This window comes from Wyeomyia smithii, chromosome 3, assembly GCF_029784165.1.
Source record: "Wyeomyia smithii strain HCP4-BCI-WySm-NY-G18 chromosome 3, ASM2978416v1, whole genome shotgun sequence".
Taxonomy (NCBI): domain Eukaryota; kingdom Metazoa; phylum Arthropoda; class Insecta; order Diptera; family Culicidae; genus Wyeomyia; species Wyeomyia smithii.
Window position 1 is genome coordinate 21,273,036 of NC_073696.1, and position 27,009 is coordinate 21,300,044.

At 38.5% G+C, this 27,009-nt stretch overlaps 1 protein-coding gene across 2 annotated transcripts; it reads left to right on the forward strand.

Annotated features, from left to right (window-relative positions):
- Nucleotides 1–280: 280 nt before the first annotated feature.
- LOC129732567 (S-adenosylmethionine synthase) lies at nucleotides 281–18,010 on the forward strand. 2 transcript variants are annotated; one of them, XM_055693539.1, is made up of 7 exons: nucleotides 281–1,014; nucleotides 10,651–10,728; nucleotides 10,786–10,908; nucleotides 11,014–11,126; nucleotides 14,797–15,159; nucleotides 15,224–15,540; nucleotides 15,607–18,010. In XM_055693539.1, the coding sequence occupies exons 1-7, from the start codon at nucleotides 897–899 to the stop codon at nucleotides 15,713–15,715; spliced, it is 1,221 nt and encodes a 406-aa protein (XP_055549514.1). In that variant the 5' UTR covers nucleotides 281–896; the 3' UTR covers nucleotides 15,716–18,010. The 2 variants fall into 2 exon arrangements, with proteins under 2 accessions (XP_055549514.1, XP_055549513.1); XM_055693538.1 differs by lacking the exon at nucleotides 11,014–11,126 and adding an exon at nucleotides 12,203–12,315 and having other exon boundaries at nucleotides 283–1,014.
- The last annotated feature ends 8,999 nt before the right edge of the window (nucleotides 18,011–27,009 follow it).

The window sequence follows — 27,009 nt, forward strand, 5'->3', positions numbered from 1 at the left end:
TCTCTTGTATCACAAAATGTCGAATCAATTTATACAAAGAACAAAGCTCGAAATAGAGTTCTCTTCATAAATATTACTTTATTTCGCAAGTATTTTTGGAGCGAAATCGAATCTTTTCCCCAGTGAGATCGCAAATAAAAATTGCAAATATACACTCAATGAACAACAGATAAGACAGCCAATATTATTCAGCGCTTTCTTTCAAATGTTAGCAGGGTAATCAGTGCGCTAATCGCACTTTTGCGAATACAAATTCGCGCTGAGGATCGTCCGGACCATCAGTTGGCGATTGCAGACGTACCAGAAAGCATCTTTAGTTCACCGCCGAAAATTATTGACGGGTAGAAGGTGCCAGAAGATTACTAACAGTTTGGTTTCTATTTGTTGCTGAATATTTTTTACAATTTTGTGCATTTTTGGATAACGGTGCAGGTGGAATCGATTAAACGCGCTCTCTTCTTTTGCTCTCAAACACGCGGGTGATGCGAGAGAATTCTGCGGAAAACGCTCTCTTTGGCTAGCCGTCAAGAATTTTCTTTCGAATCGATCTCTTTTCCACAAAGTTTTGCGAAGTGTAGACGGGCCGAAGCGAGGCTCCGCGAGTGCTTATAAATTATAAAAGTTAAATAAGACATTAAGAAAAGTCCACTCCAAAGTGCGTTCAGCTGCAAGTGTTGCATGATTTAAAATAAACTTTATTCTACTTAGATCGTGTTTTTCTGTCTGTGCAATTGAGCTATCGAAAGTCGGTAAACACCGCTGTGTATCAACCCATTCCGTGCAACTAAAGTCCCGTAAAGTGCTCGTGAGCCAGTAACGAAAAAGGCGAAGAAATTCTGGTGCAGTTTTTATAGAAGAAAAAAGTTAAAGGCAAAGTATTAGATTATATCGACAAAATGCCGCAGACAAAAGCGACAAACGGATTCACTAGCAGCAATGGTCACAATGGCTACGAGATGGAGGACGGTTGCTCGTTCCTGTTCACTTCAGAATCTGTGGGAGAAGGACATCCGGGTAAGTGGCAATAGTTTTAAATAATTTTTCGTGAAAAAAGTTAGCCCATACCTACTTGCGTGCACCATTCGTGGTGTGCGCCTTGTTCCCACAGTTTCGAGGTTATGGTTTGATTTTATTTTCAGTCTGCGTTTCCTCGCGGTTTTGTAAATGCGAAGTGTGCTTTTGTAATCTTTAAAAAAGTGCATCTCGTTACGCAATGACGATTTGCATGTGCAGCTGCTCTGCTGCAGATTTCTTTGCCGATTTCACTGTCAAAGGATAATATTAAACAATGCTTTTCTAATTGGAAAATTCCAATGTTTGGGTTGGGAAAAATGGCGGCGAAGTGGGATTTTTATGTCGGCACTGCTGCTTCATTTGTGATGAGGCTGCGCGAAGCGAACCCCAGACAAAATCACCAGTAGGACTTGATTTTTAGCTTAGAATTAGTATACACAACGTTGTAGATGAAATGAGTTATCAGCCGGTAGTAACTAGACAAGCTTTAATTTTGATAACTGCGCCATCGATTTCGCAATTCAAGTAAAATATGCGCCTCCAGCAGTGATGCCACATTTTCATCTGTATTTTGGAGCTTAAAAAATCCTATCACCTTGGTAAAATTTTAAAAAATCTTTAAAATAAAATCTGCATATGTACTGGGCATATCCTTCTCAAAAAAAATGCAATATAGCTTGTTTAACATTTTTTCCGTGATTCATTCATGCACACTTTTATGCGTAGCATATGAATATAGTAAAACCTCCGACACGCTCCACCGCATTTGAGTTAATTTATATTTTTCAACTATAAAAAGAAGTTTAATTTACGACCCCATGAAAACCAAAAAAATCTGTATAAATCTGTATTATTTCCAGAAAATCTGTAATCTGTATAAATGCAGATAAATCTGTATATGTGGCATCACTGGCCTCCAGTACTGGTGGACGGTCATTACTCTGGAGTGCAGAGCTGCCAGATAAAATCAATTCTGGTGCAAAGTTCTAACACTGTGGGCTGTGGTCATAATATTGTGTTTTGTATTGTTTCATTTATTGTTAAAAGTACAATCTACGAGGTTTGTTAAAAATATATTCAGGATTGTTTCACAGTGATCTTTATTATTGTTCAAACAAGCAATTTTGAAATTTTTGATAAGAGTTTTGTGCTGATTTAATCCGAACAAAAGATGATTTTTCGTGTTCACTAACCTTCTTAAAGCTTATTCTATTTTTAACAATGATGTTGGAAAGCTTCAAACACTGAACTGGTTTACAGGAACAAACATAGAAAAGTCGAGGAATTTTTAGAAAAATAAAATCATGATCTAACGATAATCCATATAGCCGCGACTATATCCCGAACTCGTTGGTAGGAGGCATGTTTTATGATTATTGATTTGATTATGTGGAAAGCACCAATGCTTATTTTTTGGTGTTGCCAAATGACTTACAGAAGTTTATATGAAATAGTATAAAATCAAACAAGTTTCACAGTCAACGGTTGACGTACGATCACGATGACTAACGGTCTCTTTCATTCGGAACCGACTTACTTTTTTTTTTCTTCACAAATGACCGACTTACTATGAATTGATTTAACACCTCGATATAATTCATTTTGGAACAAATGGTTACGGAAAATTTTCTTGATTCAAATTTTGGTGGCTCAAAATGGCGAAAAAGTTCTCGAAATTAAATTCCCCGATTTTCTGTGATATTCTCTGAAAAATAACAATAATTTCCCTGATATTTTCCAGCATTCAGGATAAGAAAGTGCAACGTATATAAACGCAAGTCTGAAATCCCAGTGAAAAACAGTATTCGATCGGATGAAACCAAACAGTAGAAATCCCGCATCAGCCTTACCCAGAAAGTCGATTTTTTCCGATTTTTTTCTAGGTAACACCAGATCTCGACGTTTTATGCATTTCAAAGACATTTGGCATCAAAAAACTTTTCGATATCGACAATTTTATATACTACTACCTGTGCTTTTCTTTATTAGCCGAAAAAGTAAAATTTTAACCGCTTTGAGTACTATTTTCGAGAAGACGAAATTTTTGAGCCCTACTCCTAAGCAAATTTTTTAAAGTCCTGGAAAGTCGATTTTTTCGAAAAAAATAAAACAAGATCTCGACGTTTAATGCATTTTTGATACATTTGGCATAAAAAATCGATATTTAAAAATTCATATAGGGGAGGAGTACCAGTTATGGCAATACCTAAGAAATGTACCAGTTATGGCATGAACCAGTTATGGCCTATGGAGTTTAAATGGACTATTGCCATAACTGGTACCATTGCGCTTATGCGATATAGCCATAACTGGTACACTTGCCATAACTGGCTCACCTACCCTACTTGTGCATTTTTCTTATCGATAAAAAAGTGAAACTTTGGCCGCTTTGTTGAGGCACGTGTTCCTCAGATTCGATTGAGCTGAAACTTTGGGTGGAGGGTTTTCTCGGGAAGACGAAACTTTTACACACTATTTCTAAGCAAAATTCGAAAAGTCGGTTTTTATTGCCACCCTACCATATGAGAAATATCCAAGCTATTTCAAGCTTTGATTTTGTGTTACTAATTTAGCGGGGAAATACAAGTTTAAATTACAAGTGCAAGTGAAGCGAATTTGATAAATTTTAATACACTGAGGTCGCTTTTACGCGTTTTTTAAGCGGTTTTTTTTACGCCGATTCCGGAATAATCGCGTTTTTTACGCAGATTCCGGAACTTACGCGGTATTTTTTTCTTACGCAGATTCCGGTTTTTCCTCACGGTTTGCAGAATTTACGCGGGTTTTTTTTACGCAGATTCCGGAATTCACGCGTTTTTTTACGCGGATTCCGGAATTCACACGAATTCCGGAATTAACGCGTTTTTTACGCGGAATCCGGAATTTGCGCGGTTTCTTTTTACGCGGCACGTATCCCCCGCGTAAAAAGCGACTTTAGTGTATGTACTCTTTTAATCATACGTCAAAGCTCAAAGCAAAGTTTTTTTTTAGAGAAAATAGTTAATTTTCAATGAAAATGTACCATAAATTTTTAGTAAAAATGTTTTTTGCTCAGCCTCCTGATACTTGAGCCCTTCCCACTCATGATGACTCTAGAGCATCAACAATTGTAACGACCATATCTTGACAGAGACTAGTTTGATTTGATTATTTTTTTTCTGCAAAATGTTCCATTTATAATACACTTTCAGGGTAGGCATATCAAACGACAGTGTGAATCAATGTGTGAATTGTTATAAAGAAAACTGCAGAGTGAAGTCTGAATTTTATAATGGAAAAATAACGTGTGTTTTTGACAAGCGTTTCTCAACAACATTCATTATTCTCTTCTAGAATAAAAAAAAAATGTAAATCAATTGTTAATGTAGAACAATCACAGACAAGCAGACGTGCCTCTTCGAAGAAAAATCCTGAAAAATCTTCGTACCTGTTCGAAACGTTACACTCATGCGCCACCATGTGAGCTTATTGCCTACTAACTTATTCACGTAAAACGGTTTTTGTCTTTGCTAATGGGTGTGCACGCTTGCTTAAATCAACACCAGCGGCATTACTGACGGTTTTGTACACGCTTGCTTATAGCGAAACTAGCGGCATTATTGCCCACTAGGCAAAATTTCAAGTTATTCGTTATTTTGCTGGTCGATGGAATCGTCATCGAGTGGCGCGTCTTTTTGTCTGTGTAACAATTGTCAATGTGCAAAGAATCATAAAATATGCAATTTTCATATTTTTCGCTTGTTCCAATAATTTTTCTATGGTGCCTCAGGGTATCGCTGGGTACACAGACGATGAAAAATTACAACGTGAACTCGCTTTAGATATCAGCGTTGGCGTTTGGAGACACACAATGTACGTCAATGTAATCACCGTGACCGCTTCACGCACTTTAGGCGTTCAAAATATTCAAAACAAAATATTGCACTTGAAGAGAAACTGTTTTTATATATTGCATAAGATATACATAACTTATTTTTTCTTCGAAAACTACATTGTTTTTCTTCCTTTTTGGAATAGTTTCAAATAAATGCTTCGAAGTCCCTGCTGTGCTCAGAAATGCTCTGGAGCAACATTTTAAATTTTATTTTTTTTTTCAAATACAATATTTTTTCTTAATTAGTTTATAAAGTACTCTGCATGAATTAACCCGAAATCTTGAATAACCTCGTGAGCAGGAAAGGGTTAAAATTAAGACTATTTGGGGTTTTTATTTTTGTTCTTTCAGCGTTATTCTCGACGCACGAAAAGTTTTGTTCGACCTCGTTTCATCGGGATTTATCTATTTTTTCTCTAACTTGTCCGAGGAGTTTCTGGAAATTTAAGTAACCCTGACACACAATTATTTGTATGATGAATTGGCAGACAAACACTGCATACGATGCTGATCTAACAAGCCCTTCGGTTGTAATTTTGGATAAGAAGACAAGAACCAAAGTGGCGAAAATCTTAAAAAAAAAACTGCAAAATCGGGGAATGTCAGGGATTTAATTTTTTGATCAGAAGGGGAATATCGGGAAAATTGGGAAAAAATTTTTTTTTTGACGTAGGACTACGTCTAACCGCACTATATCGAGATACATTCTGCGGAAACTAGAACCAAGGTGTAACGTTGGAATGAAAGATTTCAAACGGTAATGCTGGTGTAACCACATGATGGATTACAATAATCAATATGTCGTTGGATTAATAAAATGATGGACAATTTTGTGATTCCTCAGTTATCATTATCATTTCATTGTTTAACTGTGAAAATTGAATAAAAGTTTCAAGGTCGAATTTTCACGAACAATGTACCAATCACATGCGAACACCCCTGGCACAGACTTCATGAATAGACACCAACTGGTTGCTGTGATATCCCGTATAGCAGTGGCAAAAAAAAAAATTTGACAGAATCCCCCCGTCCCAATAGGTCAACTAACGTTTGCTTCTATGAGCCTAGACTATATTGATGTCTTGAAGGTGAAGCTTTTTCGGAAAGTTCGTAACCACCTCCACTATCAGACAGTTTCACGTTCTGCTGTCAGAATGTTATTGAAACTGATGTCTTGATGGAAAACATGCTGGCACAGGCAACAGTACTGCACCGAGCAATGTATGAATAGAGCGCTGGTTGGTCACTCGTCGTCTATCAGTATAGTAGAACTCGATATCCATCTGTGTGCAACCGAGCCAAGCTAAGACTACATTGCCGTTGTCGACGCACGATGGGGCGTGTTGGGTTAACGCGTAGGTATCGTTTGGCGATCTGGAATACAATCGAATTGCCGTTTAAATTGTCTTCTTCTTGTTTCGCATATGTAGTAGCAAATATCAGAATTCAATATGATTATTCGGGTACCGCAAAATACGCTGCGCCACCGGGGACAGCAGAATTCTGTACGTGTCGGTAGAGGCAGATAGCAGAGTATATAAATTAGGCTCATTGTACAGATAATCGCGTTGTTTATTTTTAAACTCTACACTCTGTTTTTCTCATGTCCATTTCAAGTTTTCTGTGAATAACATTTTGGTTCAAAAACTGTAATTTTTTATCGTTATTTTTTCCACGAACTTGTAATTTCAAGGAAATTTTATTATGTGACATCTTTGCCGCTTGGTGATTGGAGAGTGAGCCATAACAACAAATAAATATTGTTTAATTTCTACTAAATCGTACTCAATTTAGGTCTGTATAGAAGCTTGCCTTTTCGCGTATTGAAGAAAATTGACTGTATTAGAATGAAAGATATTCATCAATGTTAAAGAGAACATGTTTTCTTTTAAAATAGAGTGCTGCAAATAAATAATCAAAACAGACGCCGTTTGATTTTGCCAAACACGACATGGCAAAATTTGCCAAAAATGAACGGTTCTCTTTTCATAACGTTTTTTCATGGATATTTCCTCCAATGAACTAGTTTTAGTTCAAGTCGTTTGAGGTGTCGCTTGATGAATTGAGGCTGATGTCCTAGATACTTGATATTACTACCCGAATAATTAGAGGCTTAGTAATGCTTAGATCATGATCATTATACATATAACCGGCACATGTTCCGGTCATGTTCCAGGAACCGTTTTACCAATTCCGGTCATTCTCTTTGGCAACATAAAGAACCAAAATAACTCCCTTTTGGAGGATGTTAAGCTTAAATTTGTTTAAATTATCAAGAAGGCTAAGAAATGTGTTTAGACATAATCGCTCGTTTTGGCACATGTGTGCCAAAATCGAACCGTGCTAGAAGTAAAACGAGCTCAAATCAAACAGAGCCTCAAAGGGAAATAGAAAACTATTGTAGTCCTACGTCAACTACGCGGTCGTATCACGGATACCACCCTCCTACTATTTTTTTTCAAATGGCTCTAGTGCTAAAACGAGTCTAGTTATTGACAAATTCATGAAATTTTTGAATTTATACTCTAATAATATTACCTTTGATACGGATGTAAACATTTTTTGAAAGGGTTCAAAATGTTGACTCAACGCTTTGAGGCAATCGAAAGTTATCTTATTTTTAATATAAAAAGCGATTGCGACACTTTTATACAGACGATTGAAATTTAGAATGTTTGGTAATTGTTTGTTTTTTTTTCACTTGTAGCAATTGAATGATGAACAATTTTCATAAAAACATTTCCTAACTTATCAATTGAGTTTTTATTGCATTTTTTTTTATAACTAACGTTAGAAGCTGGCGTAATCAGGTCGTTCTTCCAAAATTTTAAGAAAAAACAGCGATTAGATGAATTTGCATAAACTAGTAAAATGAATTACAGTGCATGGTCTCATTATCGATGTGTGCATTTTACTCCGTGATAAAAAAATAATACTTTACCAACAAACTAGAGATGGTCGGGTATGGGAAATTTGTTACCCGTACCCGACTAATCGAGAATTTTCAAACCCGTACCCGACCCGAACCCGAAGTCGGGTTTGTTTAAAATACCCGTACCCGACCCGATCCCGAAAATTTGTTTTGCCAACTACCCGTACCCGACCCGTACCCGAAAGAAAAATACCCCGAAATTGCCGGTACCCGACCCGTACCCGACCCGTCCTAGATTTTTTTTTTCAAAATACCTGGTTACCTCGCACATTTTATGCACTGATTGTCATATGTGGTTTCTCGAGATGATGGCCGGAGTTAGGCTAGATCCGATTGTTCATGTGAACGAATGTGATGACCCAGAGTTCCAAGGATTTCAATTATTTATTTCGTATGTATACGTATGATTCATATAAAATGCTGGAAATTTTTATTTTGTTTTCGAGAGATCAATGAAAATTCACTAGATTTTTTTTTGAAAGATTCATAATAACTTTATAATGAACCAGATCGAAACAACTAGAAGATCACGATAAATTAACCTATAGTGGACCCCTTTATTTTATTAATTTGTGTTTGTGATGCAGACTGACTGGACAAGATATTTCCAGATGGAAGTTTTCTGAAAATCACTCGAGTTTTCACATACAATGAATTAATCTGGCGGGTGGTCCACTATATGGAAGGGATCCACTATATGTTAATATACCCTACTAGAACAACACGGAGAATGATGAGAAATGCATGTCTGGTAGAGTTTAAAATAAACGACGAGTTTTATGTGCACATCGTAGCAACCTGGAATCTAAAATTCGGTATAAAACAGATATTTCTTTACATGCGGCATCCCTGATCATAGTGCAAACCAAGACCTGGGAGGAAGAAACGAATACTACACTAAAAACCGGTCGAAACAGATGAAACGGACATTTTTCGTTTTTCGATAGCGTGCAACTATCCTCCTGCTGTAACCCGAGCATGACTCGAACTAAGTTTCTAGTAACATCAGGAATACTAAATGTGCAAACTTGTCTGTAAAACACAGATTTTTCTAGTCAGTTTCTTCAGATTTTTAGGTTTATATATATTTACGCAGACTTTTTTTTTGTTCACACATTTATTTGACACGATTTCGCAGACTTGCGCAGAGTTGCAATACTTCGACAATTTTATACCTCACTATTTTGTAAAACGAAAATCAACATTCAACCGTGATGAAAGGTATAGTTCGAAATTGTGACCAAACGACAGTTTTTTTGATACCCAAGTAATAATTACGGAGGAGGTATTCCACATATTACACGTTTTAACCACAAAAATGCCTTAAAAAATCGGCAAACTATCAAAACTCGTAGCTTACCAAAGGACAGAAATATTATGTTTCAAAAAATATTATTAATTTTATTGCGTGTATGGATGTTATCATGATAAGTATTTTTCGAATAAGTCCACGGTCAAGTAAAATGCAAAAATCCTTCTACAGTGATGACGTTGCCGGTGCAACTACAAAATTGTCGCTACATAAAACAGAAGTTGGTTAAGCAATTCCTCAAATTTCAAAAGCCGGCTTGCACCGTAAATCCAGAAAGCGCAAATTTAATAATCGAAATACGCTGGCAGGATTATCACTGAAAGTTTATGAAATTTATTATTCTACGTAAAAATAAACCAAAATATTTTGGGTAACCACACTGAATACAAAAAAAAATGCTTGCGTTGAATATATTATCAAGTAAGGCGATACCTTCAAATTATTACAATACCCGCTACTAAAAGATGCTTTTTTCTCCTGGTTCAAATTGACAACTCATTCTGATTTATTTGACTTTCCCACAGTTTCGTATCCGTTTCTCCTTCCCAGACCAAGACAATGCTAAAACACCTAGGCTTGAAAAGTTAATAATTAAATTCTCATAATGCACGAAAATCGAATTACCCGTACCCGACCCGAACCCGACCAGTTGAGAATTTTTCAAACCCGTACCCGACCCGAACCCGAAGCCTTGGTTTTTAAATTACCCGTACCCGAAAAATATTTTTTGGCGTTACCCGAAACCCGACCCGAACCCGTCGGGTACGGGTATCGGGTAAAAATACCCGTACCCGACCATCTCTACAACAAACCCAACAATCAGAATGGTTTTTGTCATCGTTTCATAAATTCTGGCCCATCGTGCATTGTTCTTGACTACTACACAGGTAAATTTGAACTGGCAACACTTCCGCAGAGAGCTCTTTGGCGCTGAGCGAGCATTCAGAGCATTACTGATAAGGAATTGCGAGGCGAATGTGTGATGCAAATAATCTTGGAGCGATGTAGGTTTTTTTCTTCCGGGAAGCAACGCGTTTTCCCAAAACCACGTGGTGAATCAGCAAAGCCTATTTATAGCTTTAGCGCAGTTGCGGATATTTGACTGAATGGATATGCAAACGAAGGCTTAGAAGCTAAATATATGTCTGTGGGGTTTATGAATATCACGTGAATGGTTGACAACAGAAGCATGACATGCTTTTCAAGCGTTTATCAATGACGGGAACAAAGTGTAGCGGGAAAGAACGACGACGCGCGTGTGTTTCCGTGACGCTTCGCGATGACTTCTCTGATTGCGCTTCATTTCCATATTTTTGTCTAGAACGACTGGACAAAGGCTCACTTTAAAATATGTTTTATTGACGTAGGTCTTAGTTTTCTAAACTTGGCATTTTGTGAAACATAAAAATGAAACCGACACGGTTATCAGTATTATTCCACTTCTTAGCAGTAAGCATGATTAAGAAGTTTTAAGGTTGGTAAAATTAAAAAAAATGTTTATTTTTTTCATTAATACAGACAAGATGTGCGACCAGATCAGCGACGCTATTCTTGATGCACATTTGAAGCAGGATCCAAACGCAAAAGTAGCATGTGGTAAGTTAAGTTAGCTCGAACTGTGTACATTGTCGATACATTTTATATTCTCAACAGAGACTATCTCAAAAACCGGAATGATTTTGCTGTGCGGAGAGATTACTTCAAAGGCCGTCGTTGACTATCAGAAGGTGGTGCGCGAAACCGTGAAACACATTGGATACGATGACTCCTCCAAAGGTAAAAAACGTCTCATTAAAGCATGTTTCTCAAATGAAGCTCGATGAAGATTTTGAGTTGAGCTGCGAGAATGTTCCACAAAATTTACCATTGTCCTCCTGTTAGGCTTCGATTGGCGCACGTTGAATTTGTTGATCGCGATAGAGCAGCAGTCCCCAAATATCGCCCAGGGAGTACACATTGATCGCGACGAGGACGATGTAGGAGCCGGTGATCAGGTACATTTTACGGCTTCAAGGGACTAGGGCAGACTGCCAGAAGCTAGTGGGTTGATTTCGATGTGCTCGTTGTGTTTGTGTGAGTTGTCATTCGCCAGTCGTCGTACCTAAATCACATTAATCATTAACGTCACCCTTAAAAATCACGTATCTTCACCGTAATGAAGCGGATCATACTGCATGGGTAATATGACAAAATCGTCTGGTTTCAAAATTGAACATTTCAAATTGGCTTTATTGGATTCGTTCTGGTGCTGTGACGTTGTTTAGTCTGAAAAGGTTATCGCAGTAGGGCCAGCGAATCTGATTTTTTCCCTACACTGTTGAATTTCAATACACACTTCGGAATAGGAGAACCTCGTGGGTAGCATAGTCGGCACGTGTTTGCAGCTTTTACTGGATTAAGCTACTTTTCTTGCGTAATGGCAGTGCCTAATGGTGAGAAAAAGAGACAGCTCGGATAATAAAAAAAATGTGTAGATTACTTCCAGTCGGACAAATCAGCGTTTTATACAGGAAATACAAGCCGTCTACTTTTACATTTCCAGCGACTTATAAGAACTACCTAGCAACCGTTTCAGCTAACTTCAATAATCATGCTCTGGTCCTGCTGATATTGCGTTCGTTTCGTCTCATTTTACGGTTCATGGAACCGACCTTAGATTCGAACGGTAGGCATTCTTGTACGTCATGTCTGGTCTTCTTGTTGTGTCGTTCGAATTCGACATGTGTCGTCTGGTTTCTCAAAGTCAGCAGAACTCGTGCCGTAGCTGTTTGGCTCGTACGATTCTCATTTGCTTCTTCAGTAGTACATCTTTGCAAATTTATTGGTGGCACGCGAACGTGTTCACAGAATCAGCATAATTGTGGTTAGCAGTGCAGTAAACAATGCGGAGTTAGGAGAGGTGGTTTCGGTTTTCCCCGTCTGATTCAAATCCCTTAAACTCACGTTCATTCGCACGAGATCAAAGTGATACCCATATTGACGAATTGTATTTGCACGTTTTTCTTTACTTCCATCGCATGCGAACGGGGATATCGTAATATTCATTAATTTCAACCAAACAAAAAAACAGGATTCGATTACAAGACATGTAATGTACTGCTTGCACTGGATCAACAATCACCAAACATTGCGGCCGGAGTGCATGTTAATCGGTCCGAAGAGGAAGTCGGCGCCGGAGATCAGGTTAGGCTAATATAGATTATCATGTCTGTTTTTTTAAATTTTTTTTTTGTTAAGCTCTTCCATTTCTCTTGGGTGCACGAATAGTCTATCAATATTATGTACTGTATACCGTCATTTGGCGCTCGTGGGTTATCTCGATTAGGTCCAGAAGTAGCTAAAGAAGTATAGAATTAAAAAAAAAACAGGTGGATAACTTCTAGTGGCGTCTTCGCATTTTATTTGTACATAGTTTATATAATCGACGCGTGGTTCACGGTGGTAGGGTTGTTCAGTTAACGATTATCGCATGTTTACTAATAACAACCGCGGGATATGAAAAGTTTATAAACAAACTGACGACGGACTTTCCATGCATGCTTTTTTTTGGCTATATCATAACTTGTTATTACTCATAATAACCTTCGGCTTTAGACTAAATAAACAAAAAACAATAATGATTTCGCTGGTTTGGGTTTTTGGGAATTGGTTGCGAACAAACACTGGAGGTTATTTTGTGCTTAAACAGTAAGCTTACACTGCTAGGCGAATTGAATTATTTGCGTTGCGACTATCAATGTGGTAGAGGGAAGAACCCCCAGCAGCTTTTTTTTCGATTACATGAAACAATTTTGTCTTAGAACGTAATAGCAGTTATCAGTTCTAGGAAACACAGACTGTTGACGTGAGTGGCAAAGGCGAAAAATAATAATCATAAATTTGACCGCATAATCAGGCGACTGCTAGTTCGACGCAGTTTGAGTTGTGTTCTATTTTTTCGAGTTATGTTTTTGCAAAGGTAAATTTCGAACGTGATCTGCATTGATATTGATAAAAAACGCTAGCGTAATTTATAGCAGATTGACTTCCTTAGAGATTCAAAGCTGTTCAAATATTGTCACGTTTTTTACTGGTACAGATAATATTAACGAAAACTCCCATCTATCGTGTGACTTATTATTATGCCAGCTTGTGGCTGATAATAAAAGATAAATAAATGCATTGTACCTCGCCTTCCACCGCTCATTTATTATCACGTAGATAATGCAATAACCGTGGGAAACATCTGCTACACGGTGTCAAAAAGATTAAAATTGCTAGTAACTATATAAAAATCCTGAAGTGCATTGTAGTGAATTCAAAAATTTGTTGTAGAAAAAAAAGTTTACGGTATGATGTTTTTTTTCGGTTTTCAAATGCTCAACACTGCAGAATTATAAAAAAATGATGGTCGAAAAAGAGTACTAAAACGAAAATATAAACAGATGACCAAGTAAGATAAAACCCAACGGAAAATGGCTGTCTTTCTTGTAAGATTAATAACTTTTCCTGGCCTGGCAACTTAACGTCCCTGAAAAGCCACAACTAGAGATCATATCAAGCGGTTTTCTAATAATTATACATTTAAGGCAGCATCGAAGTTTAGAGATAAGCTGAGTTTGCCTATGAATTTCAAAACCATTCAATATCGGCTTGATGTAAGCAGCTTTCCTGTACGGGTCCAACAAATATTCCTATGCTCACACCAGCTCGGTAGAAATACGCTAAATAACATCTAGATTGGACCCGAATGTGCTAAGAATGTTCTCTGGTTTGATGAAGCAAAAGTATGTTTGATTGGATTCGATGGAAAATTCACCGCTTAATGGACTCTGCCTTCAAACCACAGTACACATTAAAAACATACAAACATGGAGTTGGAAATACCATGGCCTGGAGATGTTTCTGCTGGTACGGAATTGGACAATTTCCTGATTAAATTCGGACAGTGGATCAGTACATATTCACGCTATCACATGCTTAATGTAAACTGATGACTGTCAAAGAAGATCGTTAGAAAGTTCGTGAATCATGTAAAATCCAAATACCTACTAGACTAGAGGGTCAAAATTCAGAAAGCATGGTTCCAGAATTGCGCTCATATACGATGCGCTTTTCTGTACTGAATGCTTAGAAATATCTGGGAAATTAATGTTATGTTTCAGAGAATATCATAGATAAATCGGCAAAAACTGTTAATTTTAGTGTTTTTTGAACGGAAGACTCCGTGCACCTATCAAAGTTTGAATCTAACCTCTCATAAGAACAAACTTATGCTAATGCTTGAACTTTACAATGAATTGTAAAGAAAAAAAATACAATATCGGTTCTGTATTTGTTTTAGTTTCGCAATGCAAAATAATCCATTTCCAAAAAATGCAGAAAACCCCGACATGAATAAAAATCGTGTCCGAGTCGAATACTCCGATAGAAGCAAATCTGACCCTCAAATTAAAAGTGATAAGAGGGAAGAGGCTCGCTGTAATTGAGGATTGTTCGCAACCAACAGTCACGCGTTACTGTAATCAGTGCTATTTCTCCACGATTGAATGAAAAATAACCATGACTTGCCAAATGCACCTAATCCCCATCCATGTAATATTTGCTTTGCTTTCTCTGCTTCTAAAAACATACCCTATTATCTCCGAGTTGAATTCATTTAAACAAAACAAAAAAATTCACCAGGGACTGATGTTCGGTTATGCTACCGACGAAACGGAGGAATGTATGCCCCTGACCGTGGTGCTGGCACATCGGTTGAATGAAAAAATCGCCGAATTGCGCCGCAGCGGGGACTTCTGGTGGGCCCGACCGGACTCGAAGACCCAGGTTACGGCGGAGTACATATTCGAATCGGGTGCGTGTATTCCGCAGCGGGTGCACACCATTGTCGTTTCACTGCAACACTCGGACAAGATCACCCTGGAGGATCTACGCAGTAACATCATGAACAAAGTAATCCGCGAGGTCATTCCGGCCAAGTATCTGGATTCGAACACGATCTTCCACATTAATCCGTGCGGATTGTTCATTATCGGTGGACCGCAGGTATTAGATGCTCCTTTGGAATGCAATGCTTCGGTTTTTTGAAATGTTAGTTTTTTCTATTTAGGGTGACGCTGGCCTAACAGGTCGAAAGATCATCGTTGACACTTATGGCGGTTGGGGAGCGCATGGTGGCGGAGCATTTTCCGGAAAGGATTTCACCAAAGTTGACCGTTCGGCAGCATACGCTGCCCGTTGGGTGGCCAAATCGCTGGTCAAGGCAGGAATCTGTCGGCGTTGCTTAGTACAGGTAGCATACGCTATCGGTCTTGCGGAGCCACTTTCGATCACAGTTTTTGACTATGGAACTTCCACATATAGTCAGAAGGAGCTGCTGAGCATCGTTAAGAAGAACTTCGACTTGCGTCCCGGAAAAATCGTCAAGTAAGTGTGACACTCTGACTCAATGATTTGTGATTTGTTTTGATACGATATTATGACCTCTTCTAGGGATCTTAATCTGAGGACACCTTTCTATCAGCGTACTAGCACATACGGCCATTTTGGACGCGATGGTTTTCCCTGGGAGGAACCAAAAGAGCTCCTGCTGCTTGATTGATTGCCTACCGAATACGCAAGCGTCGCTGGCAATGACAGCGACGATGAGGTCGCACCGACCGCGTCTAAGAGAGCCAAGTTTACTGTTCAACAAGCATAACCGGAAATAGTGTTTTAGTTTGATCTTACTTCCGTTTTTACGTGTAAGTGTGTTTAAGTTCCCGTGACAGCAGTGTGATGTTCATTCAGTGGTAGAATCTGTTGCTCCTGTACCGCAACCCACATCGTGTCATATCAGTAATTCCGAAAATAGTTTATATTTTCCCGCGTTTTCTACGTCTAAGATTGTGAATTACTCAAGTTCCTTTGTGTTTAATTGATGCACGAAGTTCATATCAGGCTCAGTTACCTTCCAGTTTATTACCATGAAAGAAGCTCAAGTTTTTTTTTTATTAAAATTATTCATTGAGTAGCATGCATCAGAACCCTAAAAGTAAAAGTTTGAAGCAAAACCATATTCGATAGTTAAAAATTGTAAATGAATTTCTTCGCACTTGCTAGCTTACTTATTTCGTTAGACCCAGTTCTACATTGAGATGAGAAAAACCATTACAAAAATGCTTCTACTATTAGTTTATACGCTTAAGCTCCATTTGAAATCGAGTAAAATAGTAAAGATAATCGTAATTCTTGAAAAAACAGTGACATAGTGTTAACAAAAGTACAGAGCAAAAATTAAAAAAAAAATAAAATGTAAAAAAACTAGTAAAAAAACACATCCAGTTCGTGGGTGTGTGTGTGCAATATGCATAGAGAAAAAAAGGACTCGTGAAACTTTGTCAAGGCTAGACCATTCCGTTGGCCACAGTAGGAACCCCATCAAGTGCGTTTCCAGCATGCCATCTATGGGAATGCTGCCTGCTGCAAATTCGTTGTATGACGTGAAAAAAATCAGTTCAAATGTTTTATAGTGATAAATATTTAAAAGTATATGAAACAAGAAGAATACAGGCAAAGAAGTAGTTGAGAGATGGAATCAAATATGTAAGATATAAAACTTTTGCAAGTTGAAACTTCGTTGAATTTGGATTATGCATTCCGTTTGTACATTTCCTTTCATATAACACTACGAGTAAAGAACGACTCGATAAACATCATCGGGATCACGTGTTTAGCGTACTAAACCAGCATTTAGGACGGTAATACCCTCACATTATGAATCGAATGGTGCTTTTTGGAAATGTTATGACGTGACACAAACCGACTGACGGACTGAGCGACAGCTACTCAGGACCTTAATTCAGAAACAATTAAAAAAATTTTAGCAATCAACTGCCAGTTTTTATCATTTTGAATGTTATAGTAGTTACTAGTGAAGACAAGAGGACAAACGGCTAAACACGTTGGTTCTTCGTAGCCAACCACACCGAAACTGAATCTCCACCGTTTGTAGGCTGATGTGTTTCTAGAATTTATAATCCATAAATCTAAATTCTAGAAGCACACAGCTACTACCATAGCTCGTAAAATTTTCATGCTTCTCTCAGCGAAGCGAACATCAGAACCGTTACAATGCACAAAACAGAACTTGTTTTCTTTTTAAAAAATAAAATTTCTTCCCGGGTGGCAGTATTTTTTTAAGCTGCTTGTATTCCGTTTCTTGCAGAAGCCGGATACAATCAGTTTGCTGCAAATTAAAACTATTGTGCCCAAATTTTAGTCTTAATAATCCACACGCAACGAAGTTTATTTTTTTCACATGTTCATACGCGTTTTGTGTTGTGTTTACGTAAAGGAATTTATTTGTGGAAAAGAGCCATTTCGAAAACACTCCGGTCCGCTGGATGGTTGAAAAATGTTGAGCGGTACGAACAAAAAAATCAGTAAAAAAACCTAAAAATACCATAGAGGATTCTTTCCGATAGTAGGCAACTATTAGGTGTTAGATTATTTAGTTTTGATAAGATTTTGGCAAATGATTGCACTTCGTGAACATTCACCTAGCAAGGGCGATCTCTTATGCAAAGCGAAATTTATCGAAACCAACTATCTAACGTCTTACTCAAACGAATGAAAAAAACTAGTAGAAAAAAATGCAATAATAAGTACCGCGGCACGCCTTGAGAAAGACACGGGGCCAGCAAAAAAAGAGTTTCAGTGAATAGGTTTTTCATTTTTTCTTGAAAAGATAATGCTAAGATAACAATTACATATTACCGCGCCAATCTAAAGCGATGATAAAACAACATTCAACAGATTTGTATGGAATAAAAACCAAACAGCAAAAACAGTGAAAAACAAATAGAAAAAAATCAATAAAAACTAAATTTACTACTTCCGGTAGCAAAACGACAAATATGATTGCAATTTTTTTTTTGAATGATGATGACTTGAAAAAGAACCTATTTTGTGAATCTGTGTCTTATGGTAAAGTTACGCTGATGGAATAATTCCAGAATTAAACCAGAAGGAATCCGTTGTGCCCACACATCATTTGTTCATCGTGTTTAAATCGGCATACGACACAATCATTCGAGATCAGCTATGGCAGATCATGCACGATTACGGTTTTCCGGATAAACTGACACGGTTGGTCAAGTCGCCGATGGATCGGGAGATGTGCGTAGTTCGAGTTTCGGGGACACTCTCGAGTCCCTTCGAATCTCGAACAGGGTTACGGCAAGGTGATGGATTATCGTGCTTGCCAGAGTAGGCAGTGTGACTTTGCACTCGTATCCAAGTGAGTTTTAAAACTTGCTTGCACATTTATTTTCGGTTTGCACGTAAGCCCTACTAACAGTGCACTACACTTGAGTTGGATTTGAGTTTGAATCCTGCATAACAACAATTGCATAAAAATCGAATTGCGATGAAATTCGCGCCGCGTCTGCTGCAACAGTTTGTTGCATTGTCCTTTGAAAGCATAAATTCGATCTAAAAACAAAACTCATCGCGTTACATTATCGCCTGCATCGCTGGATACATCGTGCACTGCATGCATTGCACGCATTTAAACTCAATCGATCAGAGTGTGCGGTGCAAAAAACTCAAACTATCGAGAGGAAGCAGATTCAAGTTGGATTCAAATCTGGAAAAGTGTTACTCAGTTCAACTTTGCACGAGTTCATGCCATCACTGGTGCTTGCTATTCAACATCGCTTTGGAAGGTGTGATACGTAGGGCTGGTATCGACACGAGTGGCACGATTTTTAGAAGGTCTGTTCAGCTCTTTGGCTTCGCCGATGACATTGATATTGTAGCACGAACCCTTGAGAAGATAACGGAGACGTACATCAGACTGAAGGCTGAAGCCGGAAGAATTGGACTGGCCATAAACGCATCGAAGACCAAGTACATGAGAGGAAGGGGCTCCAGAGAAGACAGTGTAAACCTCCCGCCACAAATTCATATTAGCGGTGATGAAATCGAGGTGGTAGACGAGTTCGTGTACCTGGGCTCACTGGTGACTGCTGACAACGACACCAGCAGAGAAATTCGTCGACGCTTTATTGCAGGAAATCGTGCCTACTTTGGACTCCGGAGGACGCTCCGCTCGAAGAAAATCCGTCGCCGCACGAAGTTAACCATCTTCAAAACACTTATATGACCGGTAGTCCTCTATGGCCACGAAACCTGGACCATGCTCGTGGAGGACCAACGCGCCCTTAAGGTTTTCGAACGTAAGGTGCTGCGTACCATTTGTGGTGGAGTGCAGATGGAAGATGGATCATGGCGGAGACGAATGAACCACGAGTTGCATCAGCTGCTGGGAGAACATCTCATCGGGCTGGGCATGTCGTTAGTATGTCGGACAACAACCCGGTGAAAGTGGTTCTTAAAAACGACCCAATTGGAACGAGGCGACGGGGCGCGCAGTGTGCAAGGTGGCTCGATCAAGTGGAAGACGACCTGCGGGGCCCCCGCAAATGACATGGCTGGCGAGCTGAATTGAATTGAATGGAGACGACTTCTTCGAACAGCAAAGGACACTTTGGCCTGGATCTGACTGGAAAAGTAAGGTAAGGTAGGTATAAAGTTTTGAGTGAATCAGAATAAGCCTATTTACAGTCACCCAAGTTTGCACTAAATCAATGAAACAAGTCAACAAATGTATTTAAAATGGCAGGTCAAACGCTTTTCAACTGATGTAGTAAAAACAGGCAAAAAATGAAAATTAGGTTAGTGGTAAAAACACGCTTCGAAACCTCGATCAGTGTATACTGATACGGAATAAGAACGCGAATTTCCAGTGTCGCGAAAAACTCTGGAGCCTTTATAATCTCAGCAAGTACGCGCGTTTCCGAGGAGGATCTTCGCGGTTGGTTTAACCATGGAAAGGGGATGAGACATTCTTTGCTTCACATCCCCCATGTCCAAGGAAATCATTGCACAGACCGGTTCTCGCAACGTTAATGGTTTTGAACAAATGTAACGGTGATGTTTACATTTACAGCTGCTGGAGCGCTAGTTCCTCCTAATGTGATCTTGCCAGGCCAAAGAATCCGAAAAGAAGTGGTTGAACTGCGGTGTAGGACAGACCGAACGTGGATGATGGAGGCAAACTTTTTTTTTTTGACCCAGGACTACGTCTTTGTTTTCTATACTAAATTGCATTCTGTAAAATTTGTAATGAAACTGGTAAATGTTCCGTCAGATTTCAAACGAAAATATCAGCTTAATCAAATGATGGAAAAAATAACCAATTTCTTGTTCAGTGCGTCTTGAGCTGCCCAACAGATCAGACGTATTTTCGGTTGCTTGTGGACTGGTCTTTGATTGCCTATAGCTTCAAAGTTTGTGTTTTGTCAGTGTGTCTTTACCAGAAAGTTAACTTACATCAGTTCTTACATCAAGACTACCTATTTGCAATTTGATATTATTTTCCAACTTTTTTCGTATCACCTGAAATGGCAGGACGAAAAAAGAACGCATCGCTACGGGGAGGAAAAGAGAGGCATCTTAACCCGCTTAACACTAGCTTATGCAGTAAAATTTCTATAAAAAAGAGAAAGTTACAACTAGTGTGATAACTATTGCTTCTGAATTTAACATTTAAAAAAGAAAAGTAGGAGGGTGGTATTCAAGACACGACCGCATGACGTTGGACTACGGTATTCTTATATTCCATTAAAACAAATAATAGAGAGAATTGCAACTCTAGTATTTGCTGCAATTTTATCTAACAGTGCATTTCTGGATGCTGAGACGTTAAAACGTTATAAATAAAATTATATACTAAAAGAATGGATATTTTTTATTTAATCGCTGTCATTTCATACATATTCGAATCAACCCTTTGTTTGCTGCACTACCAAGACAATCATTTAATTGAGCGAATTGGTAAAATTTTCCTATCTAAGCAAAAAGCAAACTTTACGAAACTATCTGAAATTGGAGCCCAGAACGATTCAACCGAAAATTTTAAATTTGAAAATTGTTTGACATTTAATCGATAAAACTCATGCTAGGTTAGTTCCAGCCCAGCATATAACTTCATGTATTTGAAAAGAAAAAAACGTTTGGTTCAATAACTCAATATAGCAAGAGCTCAATCACACGTTATTCGGTAGTTGTTATCAAGGTTTGGGCGAGTGACAGGAAAATATCTTAACTTCTTCAGTTGTGATTTAGAGCATTTCTAATTGTTTTGTTATTTTTCACGATAGCGACAAGTTTGTTTCTTTCTCTGTGTGCGAGAAACAAAATCAAAACCGCGCACCGAGAAACAAAAACGAAAATTTAATGAATGCTCATTGAGAAAACTTGCAACTCTTTTTACCAATAACTTATGATACTCAAAAGAACCCGTTTTGATCTAAATCAAATTTCTAGTAAATAAGTGTTGATCATTCATAGGTAGTAATTTTTCCTCGATGAATAAAGACTGGCTGAAGAAGTTAAAATCGCTGCTGTAAAATCAAATTCACAACTGTGTTCTTTAAGACGTTTTAATATTTTCAATGACAATAATAATCTTCGATAAACACCCGCTATAGTTATTCACACACATGCTATAACTATCTAAACACGCGTTAAAACTATTCATACACACGCTGTAGCTATAGCTATCCATACACACGCTATTCCTTTCCATACATCCGATACAACTATCTATACACACGCATAAGCTATCCAACCATGTGCTATTACTATCCATACATACGCTATAACTAATCATTACACACGCAGCAGCTATCCACACACAAGCTATAACTATCCGTACACACGCTGAAGATATACACGCAATAGCCATAATATGCTACACATGCTAGTGTCTTACACACGCTATAGCTAGCCATACACACGCAACAGCGCCATCCCTATCATCGCAAATGTCATAGCAATACAGATGCACATACGCTATATGTGCACACTGCACACACACCCAACGTTTTCACCCAACGATATCTGAATTGGATTACCGCTGGTGGGGTCCAACTCAGATCGAAGGAGCACCGAACTGAATGAAGAAATGCAGCTTCCCACTACCTCCGCCGCTGCTGCCTGATACCACCGCTCTGGTTCTGCTGCAGCTCAGTTTGGCCGCTGGAATCAGCCACCGCTGCTGATTATACAAGACCGGCCTGGTGGCCTTTCACATGTTAACTGATGACTGCTATGAGACGACACAGGCTATTATATAGCCCAAAGCAAAAATCCATCCGCGAGCAAACAAGAAGCGAGCTTGTGATTGGTTGAATGTGCACGACTTTTAACACAACTTTTAACTAGTTTAGTATCGAAAACATATTTAAATTATTATATGACAATCTTGCGCAATATTTCCCCTATCAATCAAGCCATTGGTGTTTAGAATCTGTTCAGTGGTAATGATAAAAGAAGCATTTTAAAACGGTGTTGAAACACCTGTTGCAGCTACCGAAAGCGAGCTCGTTATTGGTTAAAAGCTGTGAGACTGTTTACAAAGTCAGATCGGTTGTATCCGTTAGTGTCGACTGTGCTTGTGAAGAGAGGTGGTGATTGGTTGCTCGGTATGATTTAGACAATCGATGTGATTTATCAATTTTTCAATAGTGTATCTCGAGAAACATGTTATTTTTGTTACATAAATTCAACCGTAAAAGAAGTTCTGATCGGTTGATGCCAAAACCTCGAAATTCTGAAAAGAAATGACTGATATATAAGCGCTCAAAACCTGACCATTTTTCCCTGGTTTTCCCCGGTTGAATTACTAGATTTTCAAATTCAGGTGCCTAACTTCGATATAGACGTTAGTCCAACGTCAAAACTTTTAACGTTTCTCTCCGACGTCAAAGTTACCTATCAAATTGGCCGAAGAGGCGAATGCCGCTTACTGGCCCAAACATTGAAAGATTGGAATCGTCTTATTCAGTATTTAACTAAAAAGGTCTCACCAACGATCAAAGTTACTTTCACAGATTTATTTGGCATAGCCCCTACCCAAGTAATTCTAACTAGGGTTACTGATATTTTATCGACATTTGATATTATCGATATTTGCCCCTCACGATATCGATATTTTTGACCGATATTGGCGCATTTGATATTATCGATATTTCGATATTGCGACTCGATATTGCTGTCCGATATTGTCGGTTGCCATCAGGGGAGTGCTGCCGTCGAAATTTTGCCTACCGATCATAAATTCATCATGGCATCAAAATTAAATTTAAAATTACTCTATTTACTCTATTTCAGCCATTTTAGGGCAAATCAACTAAAAAGTATAGGTACCACAATTGTTGGTACTAGAATCAATAAGTGATAGATGGAATATGTAAGCAGTTCGACAGAAATATGGTTGCCAAATCTCCATTTTTATTGACAGCATGCTTAGAGCGAATTTCCAGAAATTTGGGTGTGGAACTTCTCGGGGCAATAACCACCACATTAAACCGATCAAATGCGATGCCTTGGTGTTGCATTGGGATGGCAGAATCGATGAATTTCAGTAAAGAATCGGTGTTACATAAGCGATAACATGAATGCTCAGGTAGGATGCTTCAGTAACTGGCTGGTGATTAGTCAATGGATCAGTGACGATTAGGAGAGGCGGCTCATGAAACGTCGGTTTTATCTGATTGGAAAATGCACCTTGCGTAAAGCGATCAGCAATCGGCCCGCTGTCCTAACGGACGAGATGAAATAGCAAAAACTTCGCCAGAATATTCAATACTAAGGCATGAAACATGCTGAACGCCAACGCGACCGATCGGGTAAGATTCTTGCCGTAGGTTAATGAAAAACTCTACTCACGTCTGTTTATTAACCTTCGGCAAGAATCTCGCCCGATCGCTCACGTTGGCGTTCAGCTTGTTCAGGCCTAACAGAAAGCCAACCCGGTGGCATCACTGACGTTTACGTTCAGCATGAGTGAAGCCAGCATTAGCTGGATCACTGGATCAGTTTTACATGTAATTTGACAGCTGATTCATCGAAACACGAAAAAAAGCAGTGTTCATACGTGCATACAGTATCGGTGTTCAGTGGCAGTGTGCTTTTGTATTGTTTTCGGGTGATGTATTTATTGCACAAAACGTCGAGTGCTTTGCTTGATGAAACAAAAAAAAAATGCGTTGCATTATTTTAGAATGTACACAACGTTTATTCTTGCCGATTGCGAACGGCGGTTTTTTATGCAGGCAGCTGACATCGCGCGATGATTTAAGGAATAACATTTCAACGTACGTGTAAATGAGATAGCATATCAGCGCCACTTTTAAACATTTACAAAGCTAAGCTAAGCTTTTTTTTAAATAATTAAATTGATTCAAGCGCATAACTCTGTGCAACATATATTATGCTTCGATCGTTGCGCTTACACTGCTGCAGGGCTCTACATTTTCGAAACAAAACAATGAAACTGATATACCTGCGCTGTCATTTCGATTCGAATAGTTTCATTTTCCCTTGATTTCTTCCGGCTACTATCAACGAATCACTTCTTTCTCTCTTTACATCTTTCTTCTTTCGGATCATTTCAAATGAAACTAATGACTATATCAATCGACGGGGAGAGTGACGGAGGGAGAGACTCTTTCTTTTCCTTCAGCGTCTCAATTGAAATTAGCACCGCATCGCATCGTTTGATGGTAGTTTTCTAATACCGCAGGCTGTAGTTAGAACGGTAATAACATCCAATAGATACGTTACGCAAGTTCCGATCAATATTTCCATCCTCTTTTCTATATAAACTGTATGGAAGCCTTCTGTCTCCGCCAGCGCTCATTGCCATTTTCAATTGAGATTCGTCATTTGAGAGTGATAGTGATAATCTCCGCTTTCAATTGAAAAGCGTTTGTATCAATTCCAAGCCCTTCAGCTGTCAGAATCACAGCAAGAGCTTTCGACTGTGTGTCATGTGACTCACGAACTGCTCGAAAACGATACAAAAGCTTTTCAATTGAAAGCGACGGGTCAAATCGTCACTATAACCTGATAATTGTCAATTAAAAATGACTTTGTCAGGCTCTGCACTGCTGTGTGAACAAACCTTCAAAAACATAAATGAGACTAGCGCCACTGTCTTTCACGGCAGCTTCAGGAAACAAGGCCGATGCCACCGGGTTGCTGAAAGCCAAAAAAAAATATACACTAAAGTCGCTTTTTACGCGGGGGTTACGTGCCGCCTAAAAGAAACCGTGTAAATTTCGGAATCCGCGTAAAAAAACGCGTAAATTCCGGAATCCGCGTGAATTTCGGAATCCGCGTAAAAAAACGCGTAAATTCCGGAATCCGCGTAAAAAAACCAGCGTTAATTCTGCATTCCGAGTGAAGGGAAACCGAAATCCGCGCAAAAAAAAAAATACCGCGTAAATTCCGGAATCCACGTAAAAAAATACCGCATAAATTCCGGAATCCGCGTAAAAAAACGCATAAAATCCGGAATCCGCGTAAAAAAAGCCGCGTAAAAAGCGTGCATAAGTGCATAAAGGAAAATATCGATATCGGCGCGATATAAATTTTAATATCGATGCCGCTTTTAACATCGATAAAGCAAATATCGATACTCTATTTCTAATATCGACAACCCTAATTCTAATGAAACCAAAATCACGAGGTAATAAATAGTCAGAGAGCTTGTTAATTATTTAATTCATTTAAACCGCACTGAGGTTAACAATTTGAATTTTTCTGACAAAGCATATGATATCTACAATGTGCGAGTGAAATAGGAATTATATCGAAAGTTTAGCGGAGGTGAAAAGCATATCATCTAAGGCCGTATTTTGCCAACGTTGACGCCATGGTACAAAATTCTGGAACATGGACCAAAAATGCCTCATTTGTGGAGACTCTTCTCACAAAAAAAAACACATATCCTGTCAAAGAGAGTAAAAATTTTCGCTGTGCGAATTGCACCGGCATCCATATGTCAAATTTTCATCAATGCCCAATCCGTTTAGCAAATGTTAAGGTAAGGCAGGGTAAACAAAATTCAATTTCCCAATCAAAACAAAATTTTCGAGGCGTACCAGCTGTACCACCCATTTTTCCTGCTCCTTTGCATACCCGTTCATCGTACGCACAGGTAACAAGTAGTTCGAACATTATTTCGTCTAATGTAGGCAGTTAGAAAATGACCGTTAATGTGGGGGGTAAACAAAAAACGGTAGATAATAACAATATTATGTATTTAATTTAATTGGGAGAGATATAAAACTCAATTGAAAATAATTTCAACAATGAGCTGGATTTGCAACACGAAGTGAGTATTGATTCCGCTTTAGAAGCATTAAAATGTGCAACTATTGATGCCAGAAATTATTCTGTACCAAAGGCTCAAGTGAAGTTTGATTCACCGAAAATCTTCAACTGCTAATCCGTTTGAAAATTGTCCGCAGACGTCAATATCAACGTTCTCGTGACTCTGTTTTCAAAACTATTTATAAAGATTTACATAAAAAGATTAAATACAGATTTACTCTTCTGAGAAATCAAAATTTTGAGACTAAAGTTTAAAGATGGAATCCTTATTCAAAGACTTTTTGGAAGCTGTCACAGATTCTTAAGAAACCTTCAAAGCCTATTCCAGTTTTAAAAGATGGTGAACGTTTTCTTGTATCCAATGAACAATAGGCTCAAAGACTTGCTCAGCAGCTTGAGCGTGTTCATAATTCAAATTTGAATTTTGTGAGTCCAATTGAGAATAAAACTTTAGATTTACAAACAAATTTTTAGATCAGCAATGCTTTGTACTGTACCGATCTGGTCAAGCTGTTGTTTAATACAGAAGAAAACGCTTCAAAGGATTTAGAGTAGAATTCTGAAAATGATTATGAAACGTCCTCCTTGGTTTGGCACACTCGAATTACATAGACGTACTGATGTTGAAACATTAGAAGCTATGTGAAATAAAATTATTCACAATTT